Raw genomic sequence first — 25,308 nt, forward strand, 5'->3', positions numbered from 1 at the left:
TGGAAAGCCACACTATATGAACTGGAAAGGAGGCAGTGGGCCAGGAGTAGCTTGAATGTAGGGCGGTATTCCCCGTCTCTTCTTGTAAGTTCTCCCGGTTCCCTGCAGATCAGTATTCCATTTTCGACACAAGTCACCTCTTCTGATTTTAGTGGTGACCTCTTGGCTACCTAGGAGATGGAGCTGAGTGAAATTTCCCTAGAAATAGGCCGCTTGGCAGAAAGGAACGGAGGGAGGCAGTTTTCCATGAAGCATGGAAGTTCTAGAGGACATCTAGGTGGTGGCTTTGGGGAAGATAGGTGGACACCTCAACCCTACGGACATTGCAATCAGTGGCACTGAATTCCTCACCAGCGCAAGGGGGCATCATCCAGCCTTCTCCCAAGCAAGCCGCGTCCTGCAAACCATCACTTTCCGGAGCTGTAGACCAAGAACAGTTGGTAGGTCCACCTTGGTGCTCTGTAGGCCAACCCAATCCAGGCGGGTGCGGGGTGAATCAAGAGCTCCTTCCTCGAATGATTAAGGTCCCAAATCCACGAGGGGCAAAGAAGGGAGGAGAATTTGGATTGAGAAGAATAAAAGAGCTTCCAGAGAAAGGACTGGACTGGTTCTTTTGAAAACCCACCTTGGACGTTCTCCAAGGTTTGCTTCAGGCCCTTCCAAGTCTTCTTCCCTATTGACCTCCCTGCCCAGGGGGGTATCCATCTGTCTCGGAAGGGGCCTGTGGGGTGGTCTGGATGCTGAATGATGGGGGCCTCTTTGCCAAGCTAACTTTGTAGGAGCTCTCTTCCGACTGAGGCTTCCCAAGAGCATGAAGCAAACTCCTTGTCCCAACAAAAAACCCTTTTATTAATTGACTGTGAATTCTGCTCCTTCACCTCCAGCAAAGTCTTTCAAGGGAGGATTTACAGTCACAGACCTTATCTGGCTTGGAGAGCTGCCAGGCCGATATTCTGCAGAACTTGGCAAGGAGACTCGGAGAGTCAGGAACTAATGAAGCGAACAAATTGTCTCCTGCAATCTCCACTCCCCTTTCGCTCCTCTTTCATTTCCTCTGGGAGGGGCCATTCACCTGTGGCCTTACTCCCAAGTCGACCCCTGTTCTTTAGCTGTTCCCTTCGTCTGGCCACTCTGCTCATGCGCACACTGGGAACAGGCTCCAGCTATTCTTCTGCCTCACTGATGTCTGACTCTGAAGGCAGCTGATAACTGTCAGAGGGCCCTGGGCCCCTCTCTGCCTCCAACACAAAGCCCTCATCAGAGCCTTCCCCAGACTCCAGGACTGGCCCAGCTTCCTCCCCAACCTCCTCACTGTCCAAATCTGCGGCTGGTGGGCCACAAGCAGTTCTTTGGCCATTCCCCTAGTTTCGTACCATGCCTTCGTCTCCTTCAAATGTTACTCTTTGCTTTTGCTCACCCCCAAAAAGGTGAGGAGCAGTTGTTTCATTCCTTTGCTCAGCTTCCTAACTACTTCCTGACTCGGACAGCCCAAGTGGATAGACAGCACCCCCCTTGGGCAGCTTCTCTACCTTGGCACAGCGGTCACCAACTGGTGGTCCTCAGAAAAATTATTTCCATTTTTTATATTGCACTAAATCGGGTCCTCAAACTACGTCCCCTGGGACGGATACGTGCAATGGACGCTTGTGTTGCTGCAGAGAGTCTCCCCCTTCGGGGTCTTTTTGTGGGGGTCAGAGGGGGTCAGAAATTCTAACTTGGGGTCTCCTTCAGCCTCCTGGTGGGGGGCTTTGGGCGAAGGCTGGAGGGAAGCGCTGCTGGTGGTGAAGAGCCGGAAGGCCTCGTTCCAGTGGGACTGCATTATGGCCTGGAACTGGCTGACCATCCAGTGGGACTGCATTATGGCCTGGAACTGGCTGACCATCTCAGCCCGCTGAGCCTCCAGGCGCCAGCACCTGGCCTTGCCCTCCCGCAAATCTTCCCTCTGCTTGGGAAGCCTATGCTCCTAGTCCTCAGGTGCTTCTGCTGAGCCTCTTTCTCGGTCAGATCCAATTTGAACTGAGCTGTTTTGCCAACTCTTTCTCCTGGGGGCTGCTTAGCTCCAGCAACTGCTTCCTGTTGAGGCCCGAAGGAGCCCGCGTGGGCAGGAAAGGAGGGGCTGGGAGGGGTGAATAGAGGCTGTTGAGGCACCCCTCAATGTGAGCGACATCGAGTTGGCCACACCCACCCTGTCACATGACCACTTAGCCACACCCACCCAGCCATCATTAGGCAGATCATATCGGATTTAAAATTATGAATTTAGTGGTCCCTGAGGTCCGAATGGGGACCCTGCCTTAGCAGATGCCCAAGGAGCCACCATCAGCCCCATATATTTGGCTGATGGGCCCCCTTGAAGCTTTGAGCAGGGCCTGTCAGGAAATTGGATTCTGAATGTTAAACCTGGTCCAAGGACACCTTGAACATCAAGAGCTATTGGCTTGGAGAACCAAGCTAAGAAGAAGTGGCAGTGTTGCTACTTTTCACTTTCTAATATTTAGCTCTGGCTTATAGGAAACAAAGTGCTTTAATGAAATTTAATAACAAGTAATAGGAAGAATTGTTAAAATAAAAAGGAAGGTTTTAATCCAGAAGTCAAAAAATAAAGTAACAAAAAGCAGAAGAAGAAAAATTAATCCGTTCACTTTAAGAGGAGAAACGAGAAACGTTGCGAGCACTTCAATCCACAAAATATAGTTATAAAGAAAGCAAAAAGCTTTCCAATGCAATCCAATATAAGTTAATTTCTCCGCTTAATTTCTTTGCCTTAAGGATCTAATTTGGCTTTTAAAAAAAGTTTCTTTGGGCAGTCTTTCCCAAAATAGAAAAAATACCTCACCAGATGGACTCACTTTCTCTTTTCACTTCCTTCCTTCCGGAGCCATCCCGACTTCATCAGCCTGGGGCTGCCTGTTTACTGCCGGCTTGAAGAGCTTCCCTTGGGTCAATCAGGGACTTTGCGGTGTCCCTGAGACCAGCAAGGCTTCGTCTTCCTGATCACCATCTCTGTGGGACAGTTTAGGTCCAAATGGACCGTCCTGCGGCAAAAGTATCAACGGCGGTCTCGGAGTGTCGAGACCGCACGCTGTAACGTCATGACGTTGGCTCCTCCTTTACAACTGGCATTCTTTTTGATTATTTCTGGCAGGACATTATCAGCACCGGGTGCCTTATTAGCCTTGAGGGCTCCTATCAACCGGGATATCCCTTCTGGTGTAACAGAGAGCCAGTAAGAAGTTTGGTTCAAACTAATTTGGCTCTCCTTGGTTACATAGTCGGGGTCTGTATATAGCTCCCTAAAATATTCTTCCCAGGCATGAATCGGTATCTGATTAGTTGGGGGTAGGGGAGGTTTCCCCAATCCTCTGGTGGTGTACCCAAGAAGGGATGTATTTTTTGTCCTGACTGATGTAATTAATCTATGCCAAGACTCCTTCAGGACCACACTTTTCTTTTCTTTTAGAAGGGTCTAATATTGGGCTTCCAACTGTTGAAGTAGTGAGTGTGAACCTCAAAAGGGGCGTTTTTACTTTTCCATATTATATATACAATACAATACAATACAATACAATACAATACAATAGTAGAGTTGGAAGGGACCTTGGAGGTCTTCTAGTCCAACCCCCTGCCTAGGCAGGAAACCCTATACCATTTCGGGCAAATGGCTATCCAACATCTTCTTAAAGACTTCCAGTGTTGGGGCATTCACAACTTCTGGAGGCAACTTCTGTTCCACTGATTAATTGTTCTCACTGTCAGGAAGTTTCTCCTCAGATCTAAGTTGCTTCTCTCTCTTTGATTAGTTTCCACCCATTGCTTCTTGTTCTACCCTCAGGTGCTTTGGAGAATAGTTTGACTCCTTCTTCTTTGTGGCAACCCCTGAGATATTGGAAGACTGCTATCATGTCTCCCCTAGTCCTTCTTTCTCTTAAGCTAAACATACCCAGTTCCTGCAACCGTTCTTCATATGTTTTAGTCTCCAGTCCCCTAATCCTCTTTGTTGCTCTTCTCTGCACTCTTTCTAGAGTCTCCACATCTTTTTTACATCGTGGCGACCAGAACTGAATGCAGTATTCCAAGTGTGGCCTCACCAAGGCATTATAAAGCGGCATCAATACTTCATGTATTGATATCCTTTTAAGTTACACGCAATCTCTTATCAAGCCATTTTTTTTAGTCTTTTGACACCGGCCTTTTGCAGTGAGCTAGTAATCTGTTCGTGAGAAGCGATTTCAGATTTGAAATCAAAGTTTCAAACCCCTCTAAGTAAGATCCTTCAAACTTATTCCTTAGTAGAGATGTACGCAGCTCTACAGTTTCTGGAACTCACATCCAGATTTAAATTGTCTGGAATGCAGAGGTTTTCCTGGTACATTCTCTCATCAGAGTGGATCTTAAATTGATTAAATAATGCTTGATCATTTGGCCCCATCCTAGCATTTAAGTCATGCAAAAGCAAAATCTCCACCTGTTTAAATCAGAGTAAGGTAGTCACAACCCATGGCTGGAAAGGTGGCAGTGATACACATTTAAATTGCAAGGATGTATTAACTAATGTCACAATGCCCCCTTTAGCTCTCCCCCCCCCCACCTTGCTTGGGACAGCTGGGATTGAGTTAGCCCCATAACCATCTAACGGTATCTCTGCGGAGGCCCAGGTTTCCTGTAAGAAGAGGATGTCGAATTGTGATATATATATAGTCAAAAAAAGAGTTAAGTTTTGAATACTAGGGGGAAAATGTAATGATATAGGCTATAGTTAAATAAAGGAGGGAAAATGATAATAAGGTGTGCATAGGCATGGGTACTACATAAGGGAATTGGATGTAAATTGTAAACAGTGATTTGGAAAGGAGGTTTAGAAAACTTTGTTATTAAATATTATGGATGTTTAGCTAGAATAGGACATAAGGATCCAGTGTTATTGGAGGATTTTAGAACTAGTAAATGAAGTGCCAGTATGTGATTATGTATTAAATCTTGGTATATTTTATGACGAAGGCCGTTTAAACAATTATAGTCAAATGGAAATGGAGGTATGGTGATGGTAACATGTATAAATATCTGAGTTAAAATACTTGAGTTAATATGGATTATGCTTGATGACTGTGGAAGAGATGCACAAAAGCCTTTTGTAACCAACTGATACATTTTCTATAGTATGCAAAAAAGGAAGATTTTATGTGTTGTGTTTGTTTTGAAAAAAAATTGTGTGTGTGTGTGTTGTATTTGTGCTGATAAATAAATAATACCAGTTGTAACACAAATACATATACATACATACATACATACATACATACATACATACATACACACACACACACACACACACACACATACACACACACACACACAAACAAACAATAATACAATAGAATACAATACAATAGTAGAATTGGAAGGGACTTTGGAGGTCTTCTAGTCCAACCCCCTGCCTAGGCAGGAAACCTTATACCGTTTCAGACAGATGGCTATCCAACATCTTCTTAAAGACTTCCAGTGTTGGGGCATTCACAACTTCTGGAGGCAACTTCTGTTCCACTGATTGATTGTTCTAACTGTCAGGAAGTTTCTCCTCAGTTCTAGGTTGCTTCTCTCCTTGATTAGTTTCCACCCATTGCTTCTTGTCCTACCCTCAGGTGCCTTGGAAAATAGTTTGAATCCCTCTTCTTTGTGGCAACCCCTGAGATATATTGGAATACTGCTATCTTGTCTCCTCTAGTCCTTCTTTCTATTAAACTAGACATACCCAGTTCCTGTAACCGTTCTTCATATGTTTTAGTCTCCAGTCCCCTAATCATCTTTGTTGCTCTTCTCTGCACTCTCTCCAGAGTCTCCACAGTATTGTATTGTATTGTATTGTATTGTATTGTATTGTATCGTATCGTATTGTATTGTAAAATAGAACAGAAAATACAATAGAGAATAGAATAGAATAGAAAATTGAATAGAATAGAAAATAGAAAAGAAAAGAAAATAGAATAGAATAGAGAATAGAATAGAGAATAGAATGGAATAGAGAATAGAATAGAATAGAAAATAGAATAGAATAGAATAGAATAGAATGGAATGGAATAGAATAGAATAGAAAGTAGAATAGAATAGCATTCTTTATTGGCCAAGTGTGATTGGACACACAAGGAATTTGTCTTTGGTGCATATTGTCTCAGTGTACATAAAAAGACAAGATACATTCCTCAAGAATCCTAGAGGTACAACACTTGATGATAGTCCTAGGGTACAAATAAGCAATCAGAAAATAATAAATGTCAATATAAATCATAAGGATACAAGAAACAAAGTTACAGTCCTGCAATCATAAGTGGGAGGAGATGGGTGATAGGAACCATGAGAAGACTAATAGTAATAATAATGCAGACTTAGTGAATAGTTTGACAGTGGTGAGGGAATTAGTTGTTTAGCAGAGTGAGGGCATTCAGGAAAAAACCTGTCCTTGTGCCTAGTTGTTTTGGTGTGAAGTGCCCTTTAGCGTCGTTTTGGGGGTAGGAGTTGAAACAATTTATGTCCAGGATGCGAGGGGTCTGTAGATATTTTCACATCCCTCTTTTTGACTCGTGCAGTGTGCAGGTCCTCAATGGAAGGCAGGTTGGTAGTAATTGTTTTTTCTGCAGTTCTGATTCTCCTCTGAAGTCTGTGTCTGTCTTGTTGGGTTGCAGACCCAACCAGACACTTGCAGAAGTGCATGCAAGCAAGCAGACAAATGAAGAGGAATTCTACTGCATGCAGTATGTAACCCTAGACCTGCACACATCCTGAACCACAAGCTTATCAACCCCACCCCAGTTTAGTGTCTTGTGTGAACTGGGCCCCTGGCTTCAGCACCAGGAATGGTGGCTTTGAAGCCCCTTGGCTTTCCATGCTGCGTGGCAGGCTGGTGCTTGGCCAAACTCTGTCTGTCTGTCTGTCTCCTGCCTACTCGCCCCTAAATCTGGTCCCTTCCCCCCACCCCCACCCCCACCCAGGCATGAGACCTTAACCAACCCTTCCGCGGAAGAAAAAAACCGGCACGGAGCGCGCACCGATTGCCCGCTGCGCCCTGGCACCGCGTGGAGGGGTGGGTGAGCCCGGAACCGCCTCCCGACTGGCAGGGAGGGCGCTGGCGGGCTGTGGGTGGGACGTGGGGGGCGGGGGAGGGGGGGGGGGTCCGAGGCGGAGCCTGCGCCTCTTTGCAGAGCTCTTAAAGGGTTCGCAGCTCGGGCAGCTGGAGATTAACGCTGCGGGTTCCTTTGGCCAAGCTGGTAAGTGGCTGCTTGGCGAGCCAGGCCCGTCTGCCTGGAGCCGGGAGAAGCCCCCGGGGTGACCCTCCAAGGAAGGCAAAGAGAGACGCCCAACGACTCTCTTAAACCCCCCCTCCCCCGCCTTGCCATCCTCGCCTTTTCCCTTGGCACTTCGCGGGTCCCCCTGGGGCGCGCGCGGCTGGCAAAAAAAGGCTTGCCCGCCGCGTCCTCGGGCTCCTTTGCGCGTTCCCTCTGGCGCCCTCTTTTCCCTTGGCACGGGCTCCGATGCTCTCGCTTGCCCTTCCCATCCTTTCCTCCCCCACTCCCGCGACCGCCTGCTAGGAATGAATCGCGCAGATAGATTTGTGTGTGTGTGTGGGGGTTGTCTCTTTTCCCCACTGCCATCCTGCGAAGGGGGAACCTCTTTTCCCCTCCCTGCACTTTGTCCCTCGGAGGAGACTCTGGGGCATGTACAGAGCGTCCTTTCTTCGCCCTTCTGCCTGCCTGGCCTTCAGCTCTGGATTCTGGGTGGTTAATAGTAATAGAAGTAGCACTTAGACTTATATACCGCTTCACAGTGCTTTTACAGCCCTCTCTAAGCGGTTTACAGAGTCGGCCTCTTGCCCCCAACAATCGGTCCTCATTTGAGGATGGAAGGCTGAGTCATCCTTGAGCTTGTCAGGATCGGACTGCTGGCAGTGGGCAGAGTTATGGGAAGGAAGGAAGGAAGGAAGGAAGGAAGGAAGGAAGGAAGGAAGGAAGGAAGGAAGATAACAATAGCGCTTAGACTTATATACCGCTTCACAGTGCTTTCCAGCCCTCTCTAAGCGGTTTACAGAGTCAGCCTCTTGCCCCCAACAATCTGGGATCCTCATTTGACCCACCTCGGAAGGTTGGAAGGCCGAGACAACCTTGAGCCGGTCAGGATCGAACTGCTGGCGGAATTAGCCTGCAATACTGCATTCTAACCACTGTGACACCACGGTCCTTCCTTCCTTCCTTCCTTCCTTCCTTCCTTCCTTCCTTCCTTCCTTCCTTCCTTCCTTCCTTCCTTCCTTCCCAATAGCACATGGATTTATATACCGCTTCCCACCCTCTCTAAGCGGTTTGCAGAGTCAGCCTCTTGCCCCCAACAATCTGGGTCCTCTTTTTACCCACCTCGGAAGAATGGGAGGCTTAGTCAACCTTGAGCCGGTGAGATTTGAACTGTCGAACTGCGGATCAATTTAAGCGGTGAAATCCTTGTTAGGTTGATTTTTTTAAATTTGTTAGAGAAGGGGACAAAATTATTCCTAATTGAAGAGGGGTTCTAATCCATGGCTCTTCTCTTAAGGAACAGCTGTGGACCCCCTGTGGCTTGCCAGATGTTGACAGACTACAATTCCTAGCATCCTCTGCTGGGATATGTTAGCTTTATTGATTAGCCTATATAGGCCATATCAAAGCACAAGGTTCGAACACATCTCGCCAGTAAAAACCTATACAAACAATTTAAAATCAGAGTAGGGTAAAACACAAAAGTTATAGAATAAGATACAATGTAATTCAATACATAAATATATAGAATAGGATAAAATGACCTAAAATTATATTTCGGTGTCACCCTTACAATCTACCCCAATCAGTCCCACGTATGCAGATCTCAATCGAAGCATTTTGCTGTACTCTGCTGGGAAGAGAAGGGTTTGCTGGGAATCTTGGTTTAACCGGCAGAAAACGTAGCCTGTTTTTCTACCCCTGAATGGATCACGCTTGGGCCAAGTTAAAATTACCCCGTCTTGCTTTCAGAATTGGCCAACCGTCTTCATTAATCATCCGTTAAGTCAATATTAAACTAGCGTAGTTGTCAGGGGAGGGGAAAAAATGGGTGGAATAGTTTTGTGCTTCTCTCGTTGTCAACTAGTTACAACAGAGCTGGCGTTGTGATGAAATCTACAGGGAGTTAAGAAAGTTAGTTTGGAAACGAGGCCTGCAAAATCACACTTTTTTTTCTCTCTCTTGATAATGAAATTACCAATTTGGCTGCGGGTGATTAGCTAAAACAAGTCCATTCTTTTATGGCTTTAAACAAAACAAACATCCTGATTCTGGCAACTTGTGTGGCACACCGAAATAGCAATAGCACTTATATACCGCTTTTACAGTGCTTTTACGGCCCTCTCTAAGCGGTTTACAGAGTCAGCCTCTTGCCCCCAACAATCTGGGTCCTCATTTTACCCACCTCGGAAGGACGGAAGGCTGAGTCAATTTTGAGCTGGTCAGGATCGAACTGCTGGCAGAATTAGCCTGCACTACTGCATCCAAGGGGACGGGGTGGCTCAGGGGCTAAGACGCTGAGCTTTTCGGTCAGAAAGGTCAGCAGTTCGGCGGTTCGAATCCCTAGCGCCGCGTAACGGAGTCAGCTCCCGTGACTTGTCCCACCTTCTGCCAACCTAGCAGTTCGAAAGCACGTAAAAAATGCACGTAGAAAAATAGGAGCCACTTTTGGTGGGAAGGGAACAGCGTTCCTTGCGCCTTCGGCATTGAGTCATGCCGGCCGCATGACCACGGAGACGTCTTTGGACAGTGCTGGCTCTTCGGCTTTGAAACGGAGATGAGCATCGCCCCCTGGAGTCGGGAACGACTAGCACAAATGTGCGAGGGGAACTTTTACCTTTAGTGCATTCTAACCATTGTGCCACCATATTGCTTAGATAACAACAGCACTTCACAGCCCTTTCTAAGTGATATACAAAGTCAGCCTCTTGCCCCGCAACAATCTGACTCCCCATTTCACCGACCTCGGAAGGATGGAAGGCTGAGTCAACCTTGAGCCTGGTGAGATTCGAACTGCCAAATTGCAGGCAGCCGGCAGTCAGCAGGGGTAGCCTGCAGTACCGCACTCTAACCACTGTGCCACCATCTTTAATAGCTGAAATTTCTTAATGTTGTGACTAGTTTCTGAGGATACCGATCTGTTAAGGCCTCAGCTGAACACACGGAAAAGTAGTCCCAAAAGTGCTTTTATCCTTGGACTTTCTTCTTTGTTTGTTTTTCTTCCATTCAATAAATCCTTCGGTTTCCCCAGCGGTCAGGTTAGAACTGAGGAAGCTTCTTGGATGAGAAGCGAAATGTTTTCAAAGAAAAAAAAACCTCGCAGGAAAGTCCAGTTGTTTTTTTTTTTTTTTTTTTTGGAACAAGCAAGACCTGGATGATCGAGCATCTTGTAAGCAATGGGGAAAGTCACCTCTGGAATCGCTCACCTGTCTTTATCTCTTTGTAGGGCTGTTGCCCCAGACATCCAAGCCAGATACATGGCTGAAAACTCCGTAAAGGATGCAAGTGCTTGTAAGTATCCCATAACTCTGACATTCCTAGAGATCTGCAGGGCTCTGTGATGCCTTGGGAAGGCCACACTTGGAATATTGGATCAAGTTTTGGTCACCACGATGTAGAAAAGATGTGGAGACTCTAGAAAGAGTGCAGAGAAGAGCAACAAAGATGATTAGGGGGCTGGAGACTAAAACATATGAAGAACGGTTGCAGGAACTGGGAATGTCTAGTTTAATAGAAAGAAGGACTAGGGGAGACATGATAGCAGTCTTCCGATATCTCAGGGGTTGCCACAAAGAAGAGGGAGTCAAGCTATTCTCCAAAGCACCTGAGGGCAGGACAAGAAGCAATGGGTGGAAACTAATCAAGGAGAGAAGCAACTTAGAACTGAGGAGAAATTTCCTGATGGTGAGAACAATTAATCAGTGGAACAGCTTCCCTCCAGAAGTTGTGAATGCCCCAACACTGGAAGTTTTTAAGAAGAGGTTGGATAGCCATTTGTCTGAAGTGGGGTAGGGTTTCCTGCCTAAGCAGGGGGTTGGACTAGAAGACCTCCAAGGTCCCTTCCAGCTCTGTTAGCTCTGTACGGTTGAATCCTGCCTGCGTCTGGGTATCTATCGGTTTATCGACACAGCTTCTCTTTTGCAGCCTCGCCTCTTCTTCACTCTCGTTGTCTTGTCTGCCTGCGGCATCGCTTACTTCCTGTTGTGCCCACGCCTTTGTAGCTCCCTGTGCTGGCTTAGCTGCCAGCCTAGAGAAGGAAAGGAGGGCAGGCTGGCACAGAGTTTTAAAACTGCCCGATTTGAGGGCTATATCAGCGTTCCAGATGGAAAGGTGAGTCGGATCTCAAGATTAGGAAGAAAGGCAGTTTAGATGCGAAGTGGGCCAAGGAAGCCCTTGCAGCCAAAAAAACCCTAGATAATCTATTCTATTCTGCATTTTCTCTTTTCTACTGTAGTCTATTTTTTCTGCATTTTCTCTATTCTACTGTAGTCTATTTTTTTCTGCATTTTCTCTATTCTATTCTTTTCTATTTTTTTCTGCATTTTCCTTATTCTATTCTATTTTTTCTGCATTTTCTTTATTCTACTCTGTTCTATTTTTTCTGCATTTATTCTATTCTATTCTATTCTTTCTATAGTCTATTCTATTTTTGTGCATTTTCTTTCTTTCTTATTTCCTTCCTTCCTTCCATCCATCCATCCAATCTTCATATATTTGTTTCTCTTTCATTATTTTCTTTCTTCTCTTTTTTAGTATCAAAGGTAATTCTTTAGGCCCTCGCTTCTTTCTTTCTTTCTTTCTTTCTTTCTTTCTTTCTTTCTTTCTTTCTTCTTTCCTTCCTTCCTTCCATCCTTCCATCCATCTATCCATCCAATCTTTATATATTTTGTTTCTTTTTCATTATTTTCTTTCTTCTCTTTTTCAGTATCAAAAGTAATTCTTTGTTCACTCTCCCCTTCCTTCCTTCCTTCCTTCCTTCCCTCCCTCCCTCCCTCCCTCCCTCCTTCCTTCCTTCCTTCCTTCCTACGAAATTTGAAGTCCACTGGTTTCAGCAGTGTTCCTGACCCTCAACAACTTTTAAGATGCGTGGAGTGGACGTCAGCTCCCAGAATTCCCCTGACAGCATGAATTCCGGGAGTGGAAAACCACAGCTCTTGAAGCTTTGCTCCTAACATTACACAGCCATTCAGAACTGACTTAATTCTATGTGGCCAAGCCCATTCGGAGAAAAAGATGGGGGTCGGAAACTGAACAATGAAAGGGTTTTGCTTCTGGGATACTGAAATTTCCCCCCGGTGAAATGAAACCTGCCGTGGGGGAGAAAATCTCTCGGCAGAGGAATTCCCCCTCCCCAATTTAAGCCTAAAGAGCAATGCTATGCTTTGCTACGTTCTCTACGCTTCTTCTATTTTTATTTTTCTTCTTCTTCTGGTTAGCCCCTGGCTCACGTGCCGTGCCGTCAATGCGCCGTGGTATCCAGTTCCGGGCAGATGTTGGGCTCCCATTCGGGAATGGAGATTGACGCCAAGGAATGCGTCCTGCGCATGAACCAGGCTCCCACGCAGGGCTACGAGGAAGACGTGGGCAGCCGCAGCACCCTTCGCGTGGTCTCCCACACCAGCATCCCTTTGCTGCTACGCAACCATAGTTATTTCTTCCAGCAATCCTGCGACACCACCTACATCATTTGGGGGCCTCCCCGGCTGATGAGCCGTGAGAAAATCGGCTTGGTTTATCGGACCCTGGTGAAGATCAAGGAGATGTACCCGGCTTTGCGTCTCTACACGCTCACCGAGAAAACCATGGCCCGCTGCGACGAACTCTTCCAACAGGAGACGGGGAAAAACAGGTGAGCGGGGGGGAGGGGAGGGGGGCATGGTGACTTGGGGCGTGGCACGAAGGCAACGCAGCCAGGGAACCCTTTATGAACACCAACCGTGCCCCCAACGTCCCTTTCGACTCCGCGGCCGGTGTCAGCGTTCCAAATATCATGCAGAATTAAATCAGAGTCCTGTCACTGCGTTAATTGTTTGCTAGCTGAACTGAAGAGTTACTGCGCAGGTCATAGGCCTTATCAGCAATGATTTACTGCGCATGCTTCTTAACACGTTTCTTAATACATCACACATTCCAGAGATTTCTGTTCTTCTGTTCATCTGCCAAGAAGGTGGGCGACAATTGCTCTTGCCAAAATGTAACAATTAGATAGATTTGTTTATTTTTATTTTCATATTAAATTTTGTTTTAATTGGAACATGTTATCGGTTTTTATTTCTTATCGGAGATATGCTAACAAGGAGAGGCGACGATCCACACCTCGATCGAGGGGGAAGGGAAACTCCATTCCTTCTCAAGTCCAAGTCAAAGCTATCCTTAAAATTCCAATTTAATAAGACAGACACGTTGGCATCGAACTGTGGAATCCCAAACCTGAAAACTTCCTGGGATTCCACCCAGTTGAAAGTTCATGATATTTTCCCCACACCCATAAATCCATCACATGGTCCAATCTTCCTCGGCCACGCTGGCATCTCCACCCAGTTGGTTCCGGTCAGGTGCAGAGGTGCGGAGACAAAAGATGACCTTGGGCTTCTAGAAAGGAATGACAACAACACATTCCACAATTCTACTCCTTTCTATTTCCCCCCCTCCCCATTACTACACTAATGAAACAGCATAATGAAATAATAGAAAGTGTGGCAGGCCAAACGCCGTAAGCTGAAAACTGTCAACTCTAAATCCATCAAGGCAAAGTAAGGTAATTAATTGAGTAGAGCAAGCAAGAGAAGGAGTTCCAGAAGTGAAGCAGCAGGACGGTAAATCAAACCAGTTGGGAGGACGCCAGGAACTCAGATAAGCAGTTAAACAGTGTTTGTTCCCGACAACCGTCCTTCCCACTGGCCTCTCCTTTAAACTCCATTCCCCAGGTGTGAAGGGAATCGGGGCCCCTTTCCTCCCTCGTCAGCCACGCAACCCATGTTGCTCTCTTCTCCATTCTTCCCTGCGTGCCCTAGGATGAAGAGAGGGGTGGGCCTTGGTCTTCATCTGAACCCACTCTCCCATGTTCTACCTCTCCCCTGTTCTGCCCCGCCTGACTTTGCCCCTTTCCCTGTTTCTTCCGCAGCCAACCGAGCCACTCTCTCTCTCGAGAGAGAGAGAGGATGACAACCTCCTCACTAAGGGAGGAACCCGGTGGAGCAGCAAAGCTCCGTGATGAAATTCCCAGCTTCCATTCTTGGTGGGAAGCTTGGAAAGAAATTGAGCGGCTTCCGGTGAGATTTGGCTAGCAAAGCGAGGAAGGAAGCCGTCGTGAGGTTGAGTTCCAGCGACAGCTGAGGCACCAACTCCTGCCAAATTTCTTCTCTTAGATCCTTCTAAGCTAGGGGTGTCAAAACTCGATTTCATTGCATCTGGCAGGGCTTTCCCTGGTTCCCCTTACATTGTATCTCAGCATCTTCTCTTCCCGACCCGCAGGATGAAATCCGGTTCCTTTCTCAGTACCGGCTGGTTCACCATGGTTTTGGCGATGGAGTTGTGCGAGCAGATTTTTGTCTTCGGGATGGTCAGCGAGAACCACTGCAAGTAAGTAATTTGGAGGTGGTCTTCTGAGCTGGGAAGCCAAAGGAGAAGATGAGACTCTTCTCTTTATCCCTTACATCTTGGGAGGCTCTGCTTTGTGCTCTGGTGGCCAGGGCGAAGAGGTGGAGAACATCTTGGAGATGTTCTCCCAAAAATGATGCCATCCCAAAATGCTCATTTCCCAGAAGACACAAAGATGGGGAGGCCGTATCCAAAGGATCAACTCTTCCCCAGGTAAATCTCTATGGAGATTCTCCGCCATCCAAGTCATGTTTGTCCCAAAGGTGCTTTTTTTCAAAAGGCAACTGCACTCCGTTCTTCCTTGAAGATATTTCGCTTCTCATCCAAGAAGCTTCTTCAGTTCCTTAGAAGGCAGGTGGACTTTGTTCTTCCTTGAAGATCTTTCACTTCTCATCCAAGAAGCTTCTTCAGTTCCTTAGAAGGCAACTGGACTTGGTTTTTCCTTGAAGAGGTTTCGCTTCTCATCCAAGAAGCTTCTTCAGTTCTTCAGAAGGCAACTGGACTTGGTTTTTCCTTGAAGAGGTTTCGCTTCTCATCCAAGAAGCTTCTTCAGTTCTGCAGAAGGCAACTGGACTTTGTTTTCCCTTAAAGAGGTTTCGCTTCTCATCCAAGAAGCTTCTTCAGTTCTGCAGAAGGCAACTGGACTTTGTTCTTCCTTGAAGACGTTTTGCTTCTCATCCAAGAAGTTTCTTCAGTTCTAGCAGAAGATGTTTCTTGGGTGAGACCCTAAGAAGCTTCTTAGGTGAGAAGCTAACTGCCTTCAAGGAAAAACCAAAGTTGCCTTTTGAGAAAAAGCACCTTTGGCTCTTCCTCAGGTAAGGATAACCAACAAATAAAAATCTTTTCTCTCTGTGGCTTCAATCAATATTTTTGTTTTATTAATAGCTAGTTATTTCAAGCTGCGTTTGGTGGAATGTCACTGTGGCATGTCAGCTCTTCACAGGCTGGGATATATATATAACTTTAAACTTGGCTCCTTCGATTGGCAGAGAGAAGAACCAACCGGCCGTGCCTTATCACTATTTTGAGAAGGGGCGACTGGACGAATGCCGGATGTACCAGGCCCACGAACGAGCTGCCCGCGGTGCACACCGTTTCATCACCGAGAAAGCCATCTTTTCCCGCTGGGCAAAGAAAAGGAACATTGTCTTCACTCATCCATCATGGTCCGATGGGTAGGAAGGGTTATTTGTCGGCGGAAACTTTGCCACGTGGCGAGCTCAGAGAAATTACGGTACTGCAGAAAGTTGGAAAAGTTTGCAGCGAGAGACATCCCCCCACGAACAAAATACCTCTCCATCTTCTTCTCTTAACTCCCTATTTTTAACATTCTATCGAGAGACTGCAAATTCTTCCTGATTTTTTTTCCTTCTTTTATTATGATTTGTTCTGTGCCTGGTTTTGTGTGATGATTTATATATATATTTTGGCACAGAAAAAAAAAGGAAGCGCTCTAACGCAAGTTGGAGGCCAGGGGTTAGATGCTTCCTGTTTTGGGGCGGATTCCGCAGGGCTGAATGGAGAAGAAATGGATGTTGACGCCCTGAAAACTTAAAAAGGCACAATTGCAAACAATGAAGGCCTCGAGAGACAGAATAGAATAGAACAACAGAGTTGCAAGAGACCTTGGAGGTCTTCTAGTCCAACCCCTGCTCAGGCAGGAAACCCTGCACCACTTCAGACAAATGGATATCCAACGACATCTTAAAAACTTCCAGTGTTGGAGCATTCACAACTTCTGGAGGCAAGTCGTTCCGATGGTTAATTGTTCTAACTGTCAGGAAATTTCTCCTCAGTTCTAAGTTGCTTCTCTCCTTGATTAGTTTCCACCCATTGCTTCTTGTCCTGCCTTCAGGTGCTTTGGAGAATAGCTTGACTCCCTCTTCTTTGGGGCAGCCCCTGAGATATCGTAAGACTGCTAACATGTCATCCCTAGTCCTTCTTTTCTATTAAACTAGACCTACCCAGTTCCTGCAACCGTTCTTCATATGTTTTAGTCTCCAGTCCCCTAATCCTCTTTGTTGCTCTTCTCTGCACTCTTTCTAGAGTCTCCACATCTTTTCTACATCGTGGTGACCAAAACTGAATGCAGTATTCCAAGTGTGGCCTTACCAAGGCCTTATAAAGTGGTATTAACACTTCATGTGATCTTGATTCTATCCCTCTGTTGATGCAGTCTAGAACTGTGTTGGCTTTTTTGGCAGCTGCCGCACACGGCTGGCTCCTATTTAAACGGTAGTCCACTTGGATGTCCTCCTGTTTGCATCTCTCCTGCCCTCATTCAATTTGGCAAAGTTTGCAACTCGGGGGCAGAACCATAGAAGGAAAACTGGGACGTAAAAGTCGAAAATCTGACTCCGAATGCTTAGCACTTTAACTAAACCAGTTTACAGTGGCTTGTTTACAGCTTAGGTAGACCTAAGGTGGCTTTTCCCATAACAACATCCATGCTCAAGTTGTCTCTTCACCTCTCACCTGAGCCCAGAGGTCAGGATAGGTGGTCCTTGACTTACTGCCACATTCAGGAGCGGAATGTCCGTGGCTAAGGAAGGCAGGGGCTAAAGGATTCCCCCGCCCTCCCACCGTGGCTCTAAAGCGAATCACTGCAGCTTGTAAGTGAGTCACTTGGTCGTAAAGCGAAGCTTTGGGGAGGGGGGCATTTAGGGCAGAATCCTGAAGTTCCCTCATGAGAGATTCAACTGTGGCTTAGAAATACATTTTCAATAAATGTGGTTTATTCTTCTGACTTTTGTTTGTTTTCCGTCCCATCACCTTTTCCTTCCTTCCTTCCTTCCTCCCCTCTTCCCCTTCCCTTCCTCTGCTCTTCATTTCCTTCCTTTCTTCTTTCTTTCCTTCCTTCTTTCCTTCTCCCCATTCCCTCCTCTCCTTCCTTCTCTCCCTCCCTCCCCTTCCCCTTTCCCCTCCCCTTCCTCTGCCCGTTATTTCCTTCCTTCTTTCCTTCCTTCCTTCTCTCCCTCACACCTTCTTCCCTTTCTCCTTCCCTTTATTTCCTTCCTTCCTTCTCTACCGACCTAAATTCATTCTGATTTTAGCTCCAAGATATTGGACTTGGCGTGGGGAAGAAGTAGGCCAGCTGGGAATCAGTCTTTCTTTTTCTCTCCCTCCCTCCCTCTCTCTGTCTCTCTTCCTCTTTCTTTCCCATGCATTCCCTTCCTGCAAATTGGACTTCTCAATGCATATGTCCCTCCGCGCTTGCGTCCCTGCGCTTGCGTACATCCGTACTCCTTGTCCCCGCACTGCTTCCTCAGTTTCTCTCCTTCCATTCTTGGCTGCCACCAATCTCTTTGGATCAGTGCCAAACCAATAAACTCTTGCACCAAAGGTTTGTTGCTGGGGCTTTTGTGCATATCTATTTGTATTCCAGTTGTTTTGCAGACAGTTCCTGGGGCTGAGATAAACCATGGCTTGCAAACTTATATCATTGTTCGGTTGAACCGTAGCTGGTTTGCACGCAACAATTCCATATTCTGAGTGCTTTTTACACTTGGGACTTGCCTTTTCTTGTTGCAATTTTGTTGATTTGACCAAAAGGTACATTATATTAATGTACTCTTCTTCTTCTTCTTCTTCTTCTTCTTCTTCTTCTTCTTCTTCTTCTTCTTCTTCTTCTTCTTCTTCTTCTTCTTCTTCTTCTTCTTCTTCTTCTTCTTCTTCTTCTTCTTCTTCTTCTTCTTCTTCTTCTTCTCCTCCTCCTCCTCCTCCTCCTCCTCCTTCTTCTCCTCCTCCTTCTCCTTCCTTCTTCAACATAATTTCTCCTCCTCCTCCTTCTCCTCCTCCTTCTCCTTCCTTCTTCAACATAATCTCTTCTTCTCCTCCTCCTCCTCCTCCCTTCTTCAACATAATTTCTTCTCCCCCTCCTCCTTCTCATCCTCCACCTACTCCTTCTCCTTCCTTCTTCAACATAATCTCTTCTTCTTCTCCTCCTCCTCCTCCACCTCCTCCTTCTCCTTCCTTCTTCAACATAATCTCTCCTCCTCCTCCTCCTCCTCCTCCTCCTCCTCCTCCTCCTCCTCCTCCTCCTCCTCCTCCTCCCTTTTTCAACATAATTTCTTCTCATCCTCCTCCTTCTCATCCTCCTTCTCCTTCCTTCTTCAACATAATCTCTTCTTCTCCTCCTCCACCTACTCCTTCTCCTTCCTTCTTCTACATGATTTCTTCTCCTCCTCCTTCTCCTCCTTCTCCTCCTCCTCCACCTACTCCTTCTCCTTCCTTCTTCAACATAATTTCTTCTCCTCCTCCTCCTCCTCCTCCACCTGCTCCTTCCTTCTTCAACATAATCTCTCCTCCTCCTCCTCCTCCTCCTCCTCCTCCTCCTCCTCCTCCTCCTCCTCCTCCTCCTCCTCCTCCTCCTCCTCCTCCTCCTCCTCCTCCTCCTCCTCCTCCTCCTCCTCCTCCTCCTCCTCCTCCTCCTCCTTTTTGCAAAATATGAAAAGCTGCCAGTCAGAAATATATTACTTAAAACTGGCATCAACCCTGTCTGAGTCATTAGCTTTTTGGAAATGAAAATTGAATTAAAAGAATTGCTTAAATTTCGCTCACACCAGCTGAATAAATCAGGCCAGAAAGATTTGATGGGGAAAATGGACTGCAATGTCCATTATCTTTGATTAAGACCTTGTTTTTTGGGGGGAACCTGCCCGGGGCTGCCCAAACGTCTGAAATTTTTGGGAGGGAGGTGGGGAATGCGACAAAGAGTTTAAAGGTTGCTTTAAGTTTACTTCCAAAATTCCAAAGGAATTTATGAAGCTGTTTCGCTCCCTCGTTTCTGGTCTTAAAAAAAAAAAGAGATTAAATCAAAATGCTGGGGCCAAATTTGCTGCGGCGGTGGGATGAGAAACATATGGTCTTTTTGTTGTTGCTGTTATCTTCTTCCTTTATTTCCAATTTCCTTTTTTAATTCTCTAACCATTGGTAAAATGCTTCCCATATCATATAATAGTTAGTTTGTTCCTTCTCCTTAATTGCTAGTTTTAATCTATTCGTTTCTGCACATTCTAATATTTTCCCAATCCCCTTCTCATTGGTAGAGGGATCTCTTCACTTTTCCAATATTGTGCAAATACAATTCTAGCTGCGGTCAATACACCAACAATTAAATATATACTTTCTCTGTTGTAAGTTTCAGGCAGGATCCCTGACAAAAATATTTCTGCTTTAAACTCAATGCGTTGTTTTATCATCCTTTTCCAACCATATCTTTATTTTTGTCCAATGCTTCTTTGCTTTTCCACGACATATGATAGTAAGACCCAGATATCTGGTGGCACTTCCAACATTTGGCTGGTTTGTCTTTAAACATCTTTGCCAGCCTCGCTGCTGGGAGATGCCATCGATAAAACATCTTATATAAATTCTCTTTATATGCAGCCGACGTCGCTAATTCATAATTCCTATCCCACAGAGAAACAGATCGTCGTTTGTTGGAGCTTAAAAAGAAGCAGAACAAGGCCTCCCTTTGGCGTCTGAAATGTGGAATTTGCAAGCATTGTGTCGTTGGGTCAACCCCCCCAAAAACAAATATGCTCTTCGGGAACCTCTAAAGAGCAGCCAGCTCTGAATCTCTGAATCAAGAAGATTTTCTAAACAATAGGTTTTGTGTGAAACTGGATGTTTACAACTGTGGGCTTAAAATGCCTTTGCTTTCATTATTATTATTATTATTATTATTATTATTATTATTATTATTATTTTAAAAAAAATCCCTTGCTGAGCCTATTTTAACCAGCACAGAGATCTACAAGGAGTGATCCAGGGTTACTATGGCAACTGAATTTGGAGTGCAGAGGAGAGGGTATAGAAATCAAATCCTTTTTGAACTAGAAAAAAAAGAGCTTTTTTTTCTAGATGTCTCCCAAAAAATTTTTCCAACAGTCTTATAGGGGCAAATCGTTCCACTGATTTAAGTACAGGATAACAAAAGTGGAAGGGGGCTTGTAGGTCATCTAATCCAACCCCCCACCCAAGCAGGAGGCCCTACCCCATTTCTGACAGATGCCAGTCCAGTCTCTTCTTGAAAGCTTCCAGGGATGAAGCTGCCACAACTTCCGAAGGCAACGTCTGTTCCATGGGTTGATTGTTCTCACTGTCAGAAAATTCCTCCTTATTTGTAGGTTAAGTAGAATAAGTAGAATAAATATACATTCCAAAATCTTATATTCCTCTACAAACAGATTTACAGATTAATAGAGTTGGAAGGGACCTTGTAGGTCATCTAGTCCAACCCACCCACCCCCAAGCAGGAGACTCTACGCCATTTCTGACAAGAGTCTCTTCTTGAAAGCCTCCAATGATGAAGCTCCCACCACTTCTGTTCCATCGGTTGATTGTTCTCATTGTCGGGAAATTCCTCCATATGTCTAGGTTGAATCAATCAGAATAGAGTTGGAAGGGACCTTGTAGATCATCTAGTCCAACCCACCCACCCTCAAGCAGGAACCCCTATACGATTTCTGACAGATGGCAGTCCAGTCTCTTCTTGAAAGCTTCCAGTGATGAAGTTCCCACAACTTCTGAAGGCAACTTCTGTTCCATGGGTTGATTGTTCTCCCTGTCAGGAAATTCCTCCTTATTTCCATGTTGAATCTCTCCTTGGTCAGTTTCCATCCATTGTTCCTTGTCTAACGCTCCGGGGGCTTTGGAAAATAGCTTGACCCCCCCTCCTGTCTGAGACAGCCCTAGCTGTCATGAAATTTCTCCTTAATTCAAGGAGAGAAGCAACCTAGAATTAAGGAGAAATTTCCTGGCAGTGAGAACAATTAATCAGTGGAATGCCTTCGCCTCCAGAACTTGTAAATGCTCCAACACTGGGAGGTTTTTAAGAGATTGAATAGCCATTTATCTGAAATGGAATTTCCTGCATGAGCAAGGAATTGGACTAGAAGACCTCCAAGGTCCCTTCCAAGTCTGTTTTTCTATTAATCAGTGGAACAGCCTGCCACCAGAAGTTGTGAGCGCTCCATCACTGGAGGTTTTTAAGAAGAGACTGGGCAGCCACTTGTCTGAAATGGTATAGTGTCTCCTGCTTGAGCAGAGGGTTGGACTAGAAGACCTCCAAGGTCCCTTCCAATTCTATTTTTCTGCCTCGCAAGAAAATTTAAGAAGATCCAGAAAATGCAGCGTTTCAAGTCTAGGAGTGTCTAGTAGCTTTAATAACCAGGAGGCTGTAGTCCTCGACTCACGATGAGTCGCTTAATGACCATCTGAAGTTACGACGGACCTCCCCAGGGTTACTTATAACCCATTTTCTGCCAAAGGATTTCAGTCTTTCAGCCAGAAGAAGAAGAAAAAAACTGCCATGTAGGCAACAGGCTGTTAGTCCATCTTGAATTAGCTCTTTATTATGGACCATGAGGACTAGAATATTGATGAGACAAAGGATTGTCCAACATCTTCTTAAAAGCTTCCAGTGTTGGAGCATTCACAACTTCTGGAGGCAAGCTGTTCCACTGATTAATTGTTTTAACCGTCAGGAAATTTCTCCTCAGTTCTAAGTTGCTTCTCTCCTTGATTAGTTTCCACCCATTGCTTCTTGTCCTGCCTTCAGGTGCTTTGGAGAATAGCTTGACTCCCTCTTCTTTGGGGCAACCCCTGAGATATTGGAACACTGCTATCATGTCTCCCCTAGTCCTTCTTTTCATTAAACTAGACATACCCAGTTCCTGCAACCGTTCTTCATATGTTTTAGCCTCCAGTCCCCTAATCCTCTTGGTTGCTCTTCTCTGCACTCTTTCCAGAGTCCCCACATCTTTTCTACATCGTGGCGACTAAAACTGGATGCCGTATTCCAAGTGTGGCCTTCCCAAGGCATTATAAAGTGGTATTAACACTTCATGTGATCTTGATTCCATCCCTCTGTTGATGCAGCCTAGAACTGTGTTGGCTTTTTTGGCAGCTGCTGCACACGGCTGGCTCCCATTTAAATGGTTGTCCACTAGACCTCTCACAGTTACTACTGTTGAGCCAGGTGCCACCTCTACTGTACCTGTGCATTGGGTTTTTCTTGCCTAAATGTAGAACCTTCCTTCATTTACCTTACTTACTGATTTAGCACGTCGAGTAACCCCGATCCGTTCTAAATGGGCTGCAGAGATCCAGAGAAAGAGAGAGCAGATTCTGAATTCCTTGGGGGGGAAGGAAAAAAAAACCCACCAATGTGGCTTATCGTGACTTCAGCGCACAGGGCTCTCGACATAACTGCTTGGCATCGTTTTGATATCAACCCATCCCCAATCTGCGTCAGACCGAAATCCTTTCCTCCAACAGAGGAAAGAGAGAGAGAGAGAAAAAAGGAGCCGAAAAGCTGGGAACAAGCTGGCCATCTTCTCTGCACATCCCCGACAGCTGCCATCCCTTGTAAGGCCAGTCTTTGGCATTTCCTTTTTGGACACTGCTGAAATTGGATCAGGGCACAGCAGGAGGAGAAGGAGGAGGAGGAGGAGGAGGAGGAAGGGAAGGAGGAAGAAGAAAAAGTGGGAAACCGAGGGGGAAAAAGACACACACTAGGACCCAGAAAAATTCAGCCTGCCAAATTTTCTCGCTGGATGCTCCAGTCTACAGCTTCCTCCAAGATCCACTGCCCTTAAAACTGCCGTTAAAACAGGGGTCCGGGTTTTGGGGAGGGGTCAGAGAGGAGAGACCCAACCCCATCTTCCGCTTCCTGGAATTTGGAGCCAGCTTGGAGACACACCTGAACCCCAAAATGCCAGTTTGGTCTTCGCCCTTTTAACTCCTCCGCTCCGCTGGGAAACCGAGTGCCTGGACCAGCGGGTGAGTTAACCAAGCCAGGGCCTTGCACAGAAGCCTGGATTTAAGGGGGGGGGCTGCAGGAAGGGAGAAACCCCCCACCCACTGGAGGAAGCCGGTTCTCCGGCAGATCCTGGGCATCCAAACTGCCTGGTCTGATTTTTCTTTCTCCTGTTGGAACAGGGTCAGGATATAGAGTCTTTGGGGAGTCGTGGATGGAGAAGAGGCAAAATTTGCAGCTGGAAAAGCCTTAAAAATGCAAAAAAATAATTCCAAAACCCCTCTCGCCCCTCTTTGCAATTCAGAATTCAGAAGAAAAAGGAGGGCAGGGGTTTGCCAAGGCAAGCGAAAAGAGGCTGGGTGGATTGAATGCCAGTTTGGGATGAGGAAGGGAGATGGTTCCCCAATGATTGGGGTATGGCGTTCCCCGTCTCCCCGTTTTCTCCAGATTGTGAGAGAATTCTTTTGGGTCAGAGGCTCAGCTTTTTTTTTTTGATGGCCTCTAATGAGAGCTGCCTGGGCATTTCCTGGCGGGCTTAAGAGCCGGGCACTCTCTCCGCTTCAGAGAGCCAGCAGCTTGGCTTAAGATGGATGCAGTGAGAAAGGGGGTATGGGGGATGTTGGGAAACTTAGCCCAATGAAGTCTTTTTTGCTTCAAGTGGTTGATTGATCTTCCCCCAGATCAACTGCGGAGGGAGAAGAGATTGTAATATTTCTATTTCTGTATTTCTATTTCTATTATTTCTATTTCTATTATTTCTAATTCTATTATTTCTATTTCTATTATTTCTATTTCTATTATTTCTAATTCTATTATTTCTATTTCTATTTCTATTATTTCTATTTCTATTATTTCTAATTCTATTATTTCTATTTCTGTATTTCTATTTCTATTATTTCTATTTCTATTATTTCTATTTCTATTATTTCTATTTCTATTATTTCTAATTCTATTATTTCTATTTCTGTATTTCTAATTCTATTATTTCTATTTCTATTATTTCTATTTCTATTATTTCTAATTCTATTATTTCTATTTCTATTATTTCTAATTCTATTATTTCTATTTCTATTATTTCTATTTCTATTATTTCTATTTCTGTATTTCTATTTCTATTATTTCTATTTCTATTATTTCTATTTCTATTATTTCTATTTCTATTATTTCTAATTCTATTATTTCTATTTCTGTATTTCTAATTCTATTATTTCTATTTCTATTATTTCTATTTCTATTATTTCTAATTCTATTATTTCTATTTCTATTATTTCTAATTCTATTATTTCTATTTCTATTATTTCTATTTCTATTATTTCTATTTCTGTATTTCTATTTCTATTATTTCTATTTCTATTATTTCTATTTCTATTATTTCTATTTCTATTATTTCTAATTCTATTATTTCTATTTCTATTATTTCTAATTCTATTATTTCTATTTCTATTATTTCTATTTCTATTATTTCTATTTCTATTATTAGTATTTCTATTATTTCTAATTCTATTATTTCTATTTCTATTATTTCTATTTCTATTATTTCTATTTTCTTGTTTCCTTCCTTCCACTTATCCACCCACCCACCTTCCTTCCTTCCACTCTCTCTTTCTCTCTTTTTCTTTCCTTCCTTCTTTTTTCTTTCTTTCTTTCTTTCTTTCTTTCTTTCTTTCTTTCTTTCTTTCTTTCTTTCTTTCTTTCTTTCTTTTTTTCTTTCTCTCTTTTTTCTCTCTTTCTTTCTTGTCCTGAATAGTAGGGTCTCCTGTTTGAGTATGGTTGGACTAGAAGACCTCCAAGGTCTCTTTAAACTCTGTTATATGATTTCTTACTGTTATTTCCTTCCTCCTTTTCTTCCTTCCCTCCCTCCCAACCTCCCTCTTCCTTCCTTCCTTCCTTCCT

At 44.9% G+C, this 25,308-nt stretch overlaps 2 protein-coding genes across 2 annotated transcripts in view; both read left to right on the forward strand.

Annotated features, from left to right (window-relative positions):
* Positions 1-768, forward strand: part of PIP5KL1 (phosphatidylinositol-4-phosphate 5-kinase like 1) — a 10,482-nt gene extending 9,714 nt beyond the window's left edge. The window contains exon 10 of the mRNA XM_081967023.1: positions 1-768. This exon is cut by the window's left edge and continues 497 nt beyond it. Within this exon, the coding sequence (XP_081823149.1) occupies positions 1-20 (20 nt within the window). The 3' untranslated portion in view covers positions 21-768.
* A 6,424-nt stretch (positions 769-7,192) lies between these two features.
* On the forward strand, positions 7,193-18,094 carry ST6GALNAC4 (ST6 N-acetylgalactosaminide alpha-2,6-sialyltransferase 4). Its single transcript, XM_081967517.1, has 6 exons — positions 7,193-7,256; positions 10,498-10,562; positions 11,196-11,381; positions 12,488-12,900; positions 14,526-14,633; positions 15,641-18,094. The coding sequence occupies exons 2-6, from the start codon at positions 10,551-10,553 to the stop codon at positions 15,828-15,830; spliced, it is 909 nt and encodes a 302-aa protein (XP_081823643.1). The 5' UTR covers positions 7,193-7,256; positions 10,498-10,550; the 3' UTR covers positions 15,831-18,094.
* Positions 18,095-25,308: the final 7,214 nt, after the last annotated feature.

Source organism: Natrix helvetica (assembly GCF_964273705.1).
Source record: "Natrix helvetica genome assembly, chromosome: 15".
NCBI lineage: Eukaryota > Metazoa > Chordata > Lepidosauria > Squamata > Natricidae > Natrix > Natrix helvetica.

What these genes read in the sequence shown, in the direction of transcription:
- ST6GALNAC4 (XM_081967517.1), top strand. An exon ending in TCAGCGTTCCAGATGGAAAG is followed by an intron (nt 11,382 to 12,487) that starts GTGAGTCGGATC and finishes TCTTCTGGTTAG; the next exon opens with CCCCTGGCTCACGTGCCGTG. An exon ending in GTCAGCGAGAACCACTGCAA is followed by an intron (nt 14,634 to 15,640) that starts GTAAGTAATTTG and finishes TTCGATTGGCAG; the next exon opens with AGAGAAGAACCAACCGGCCG.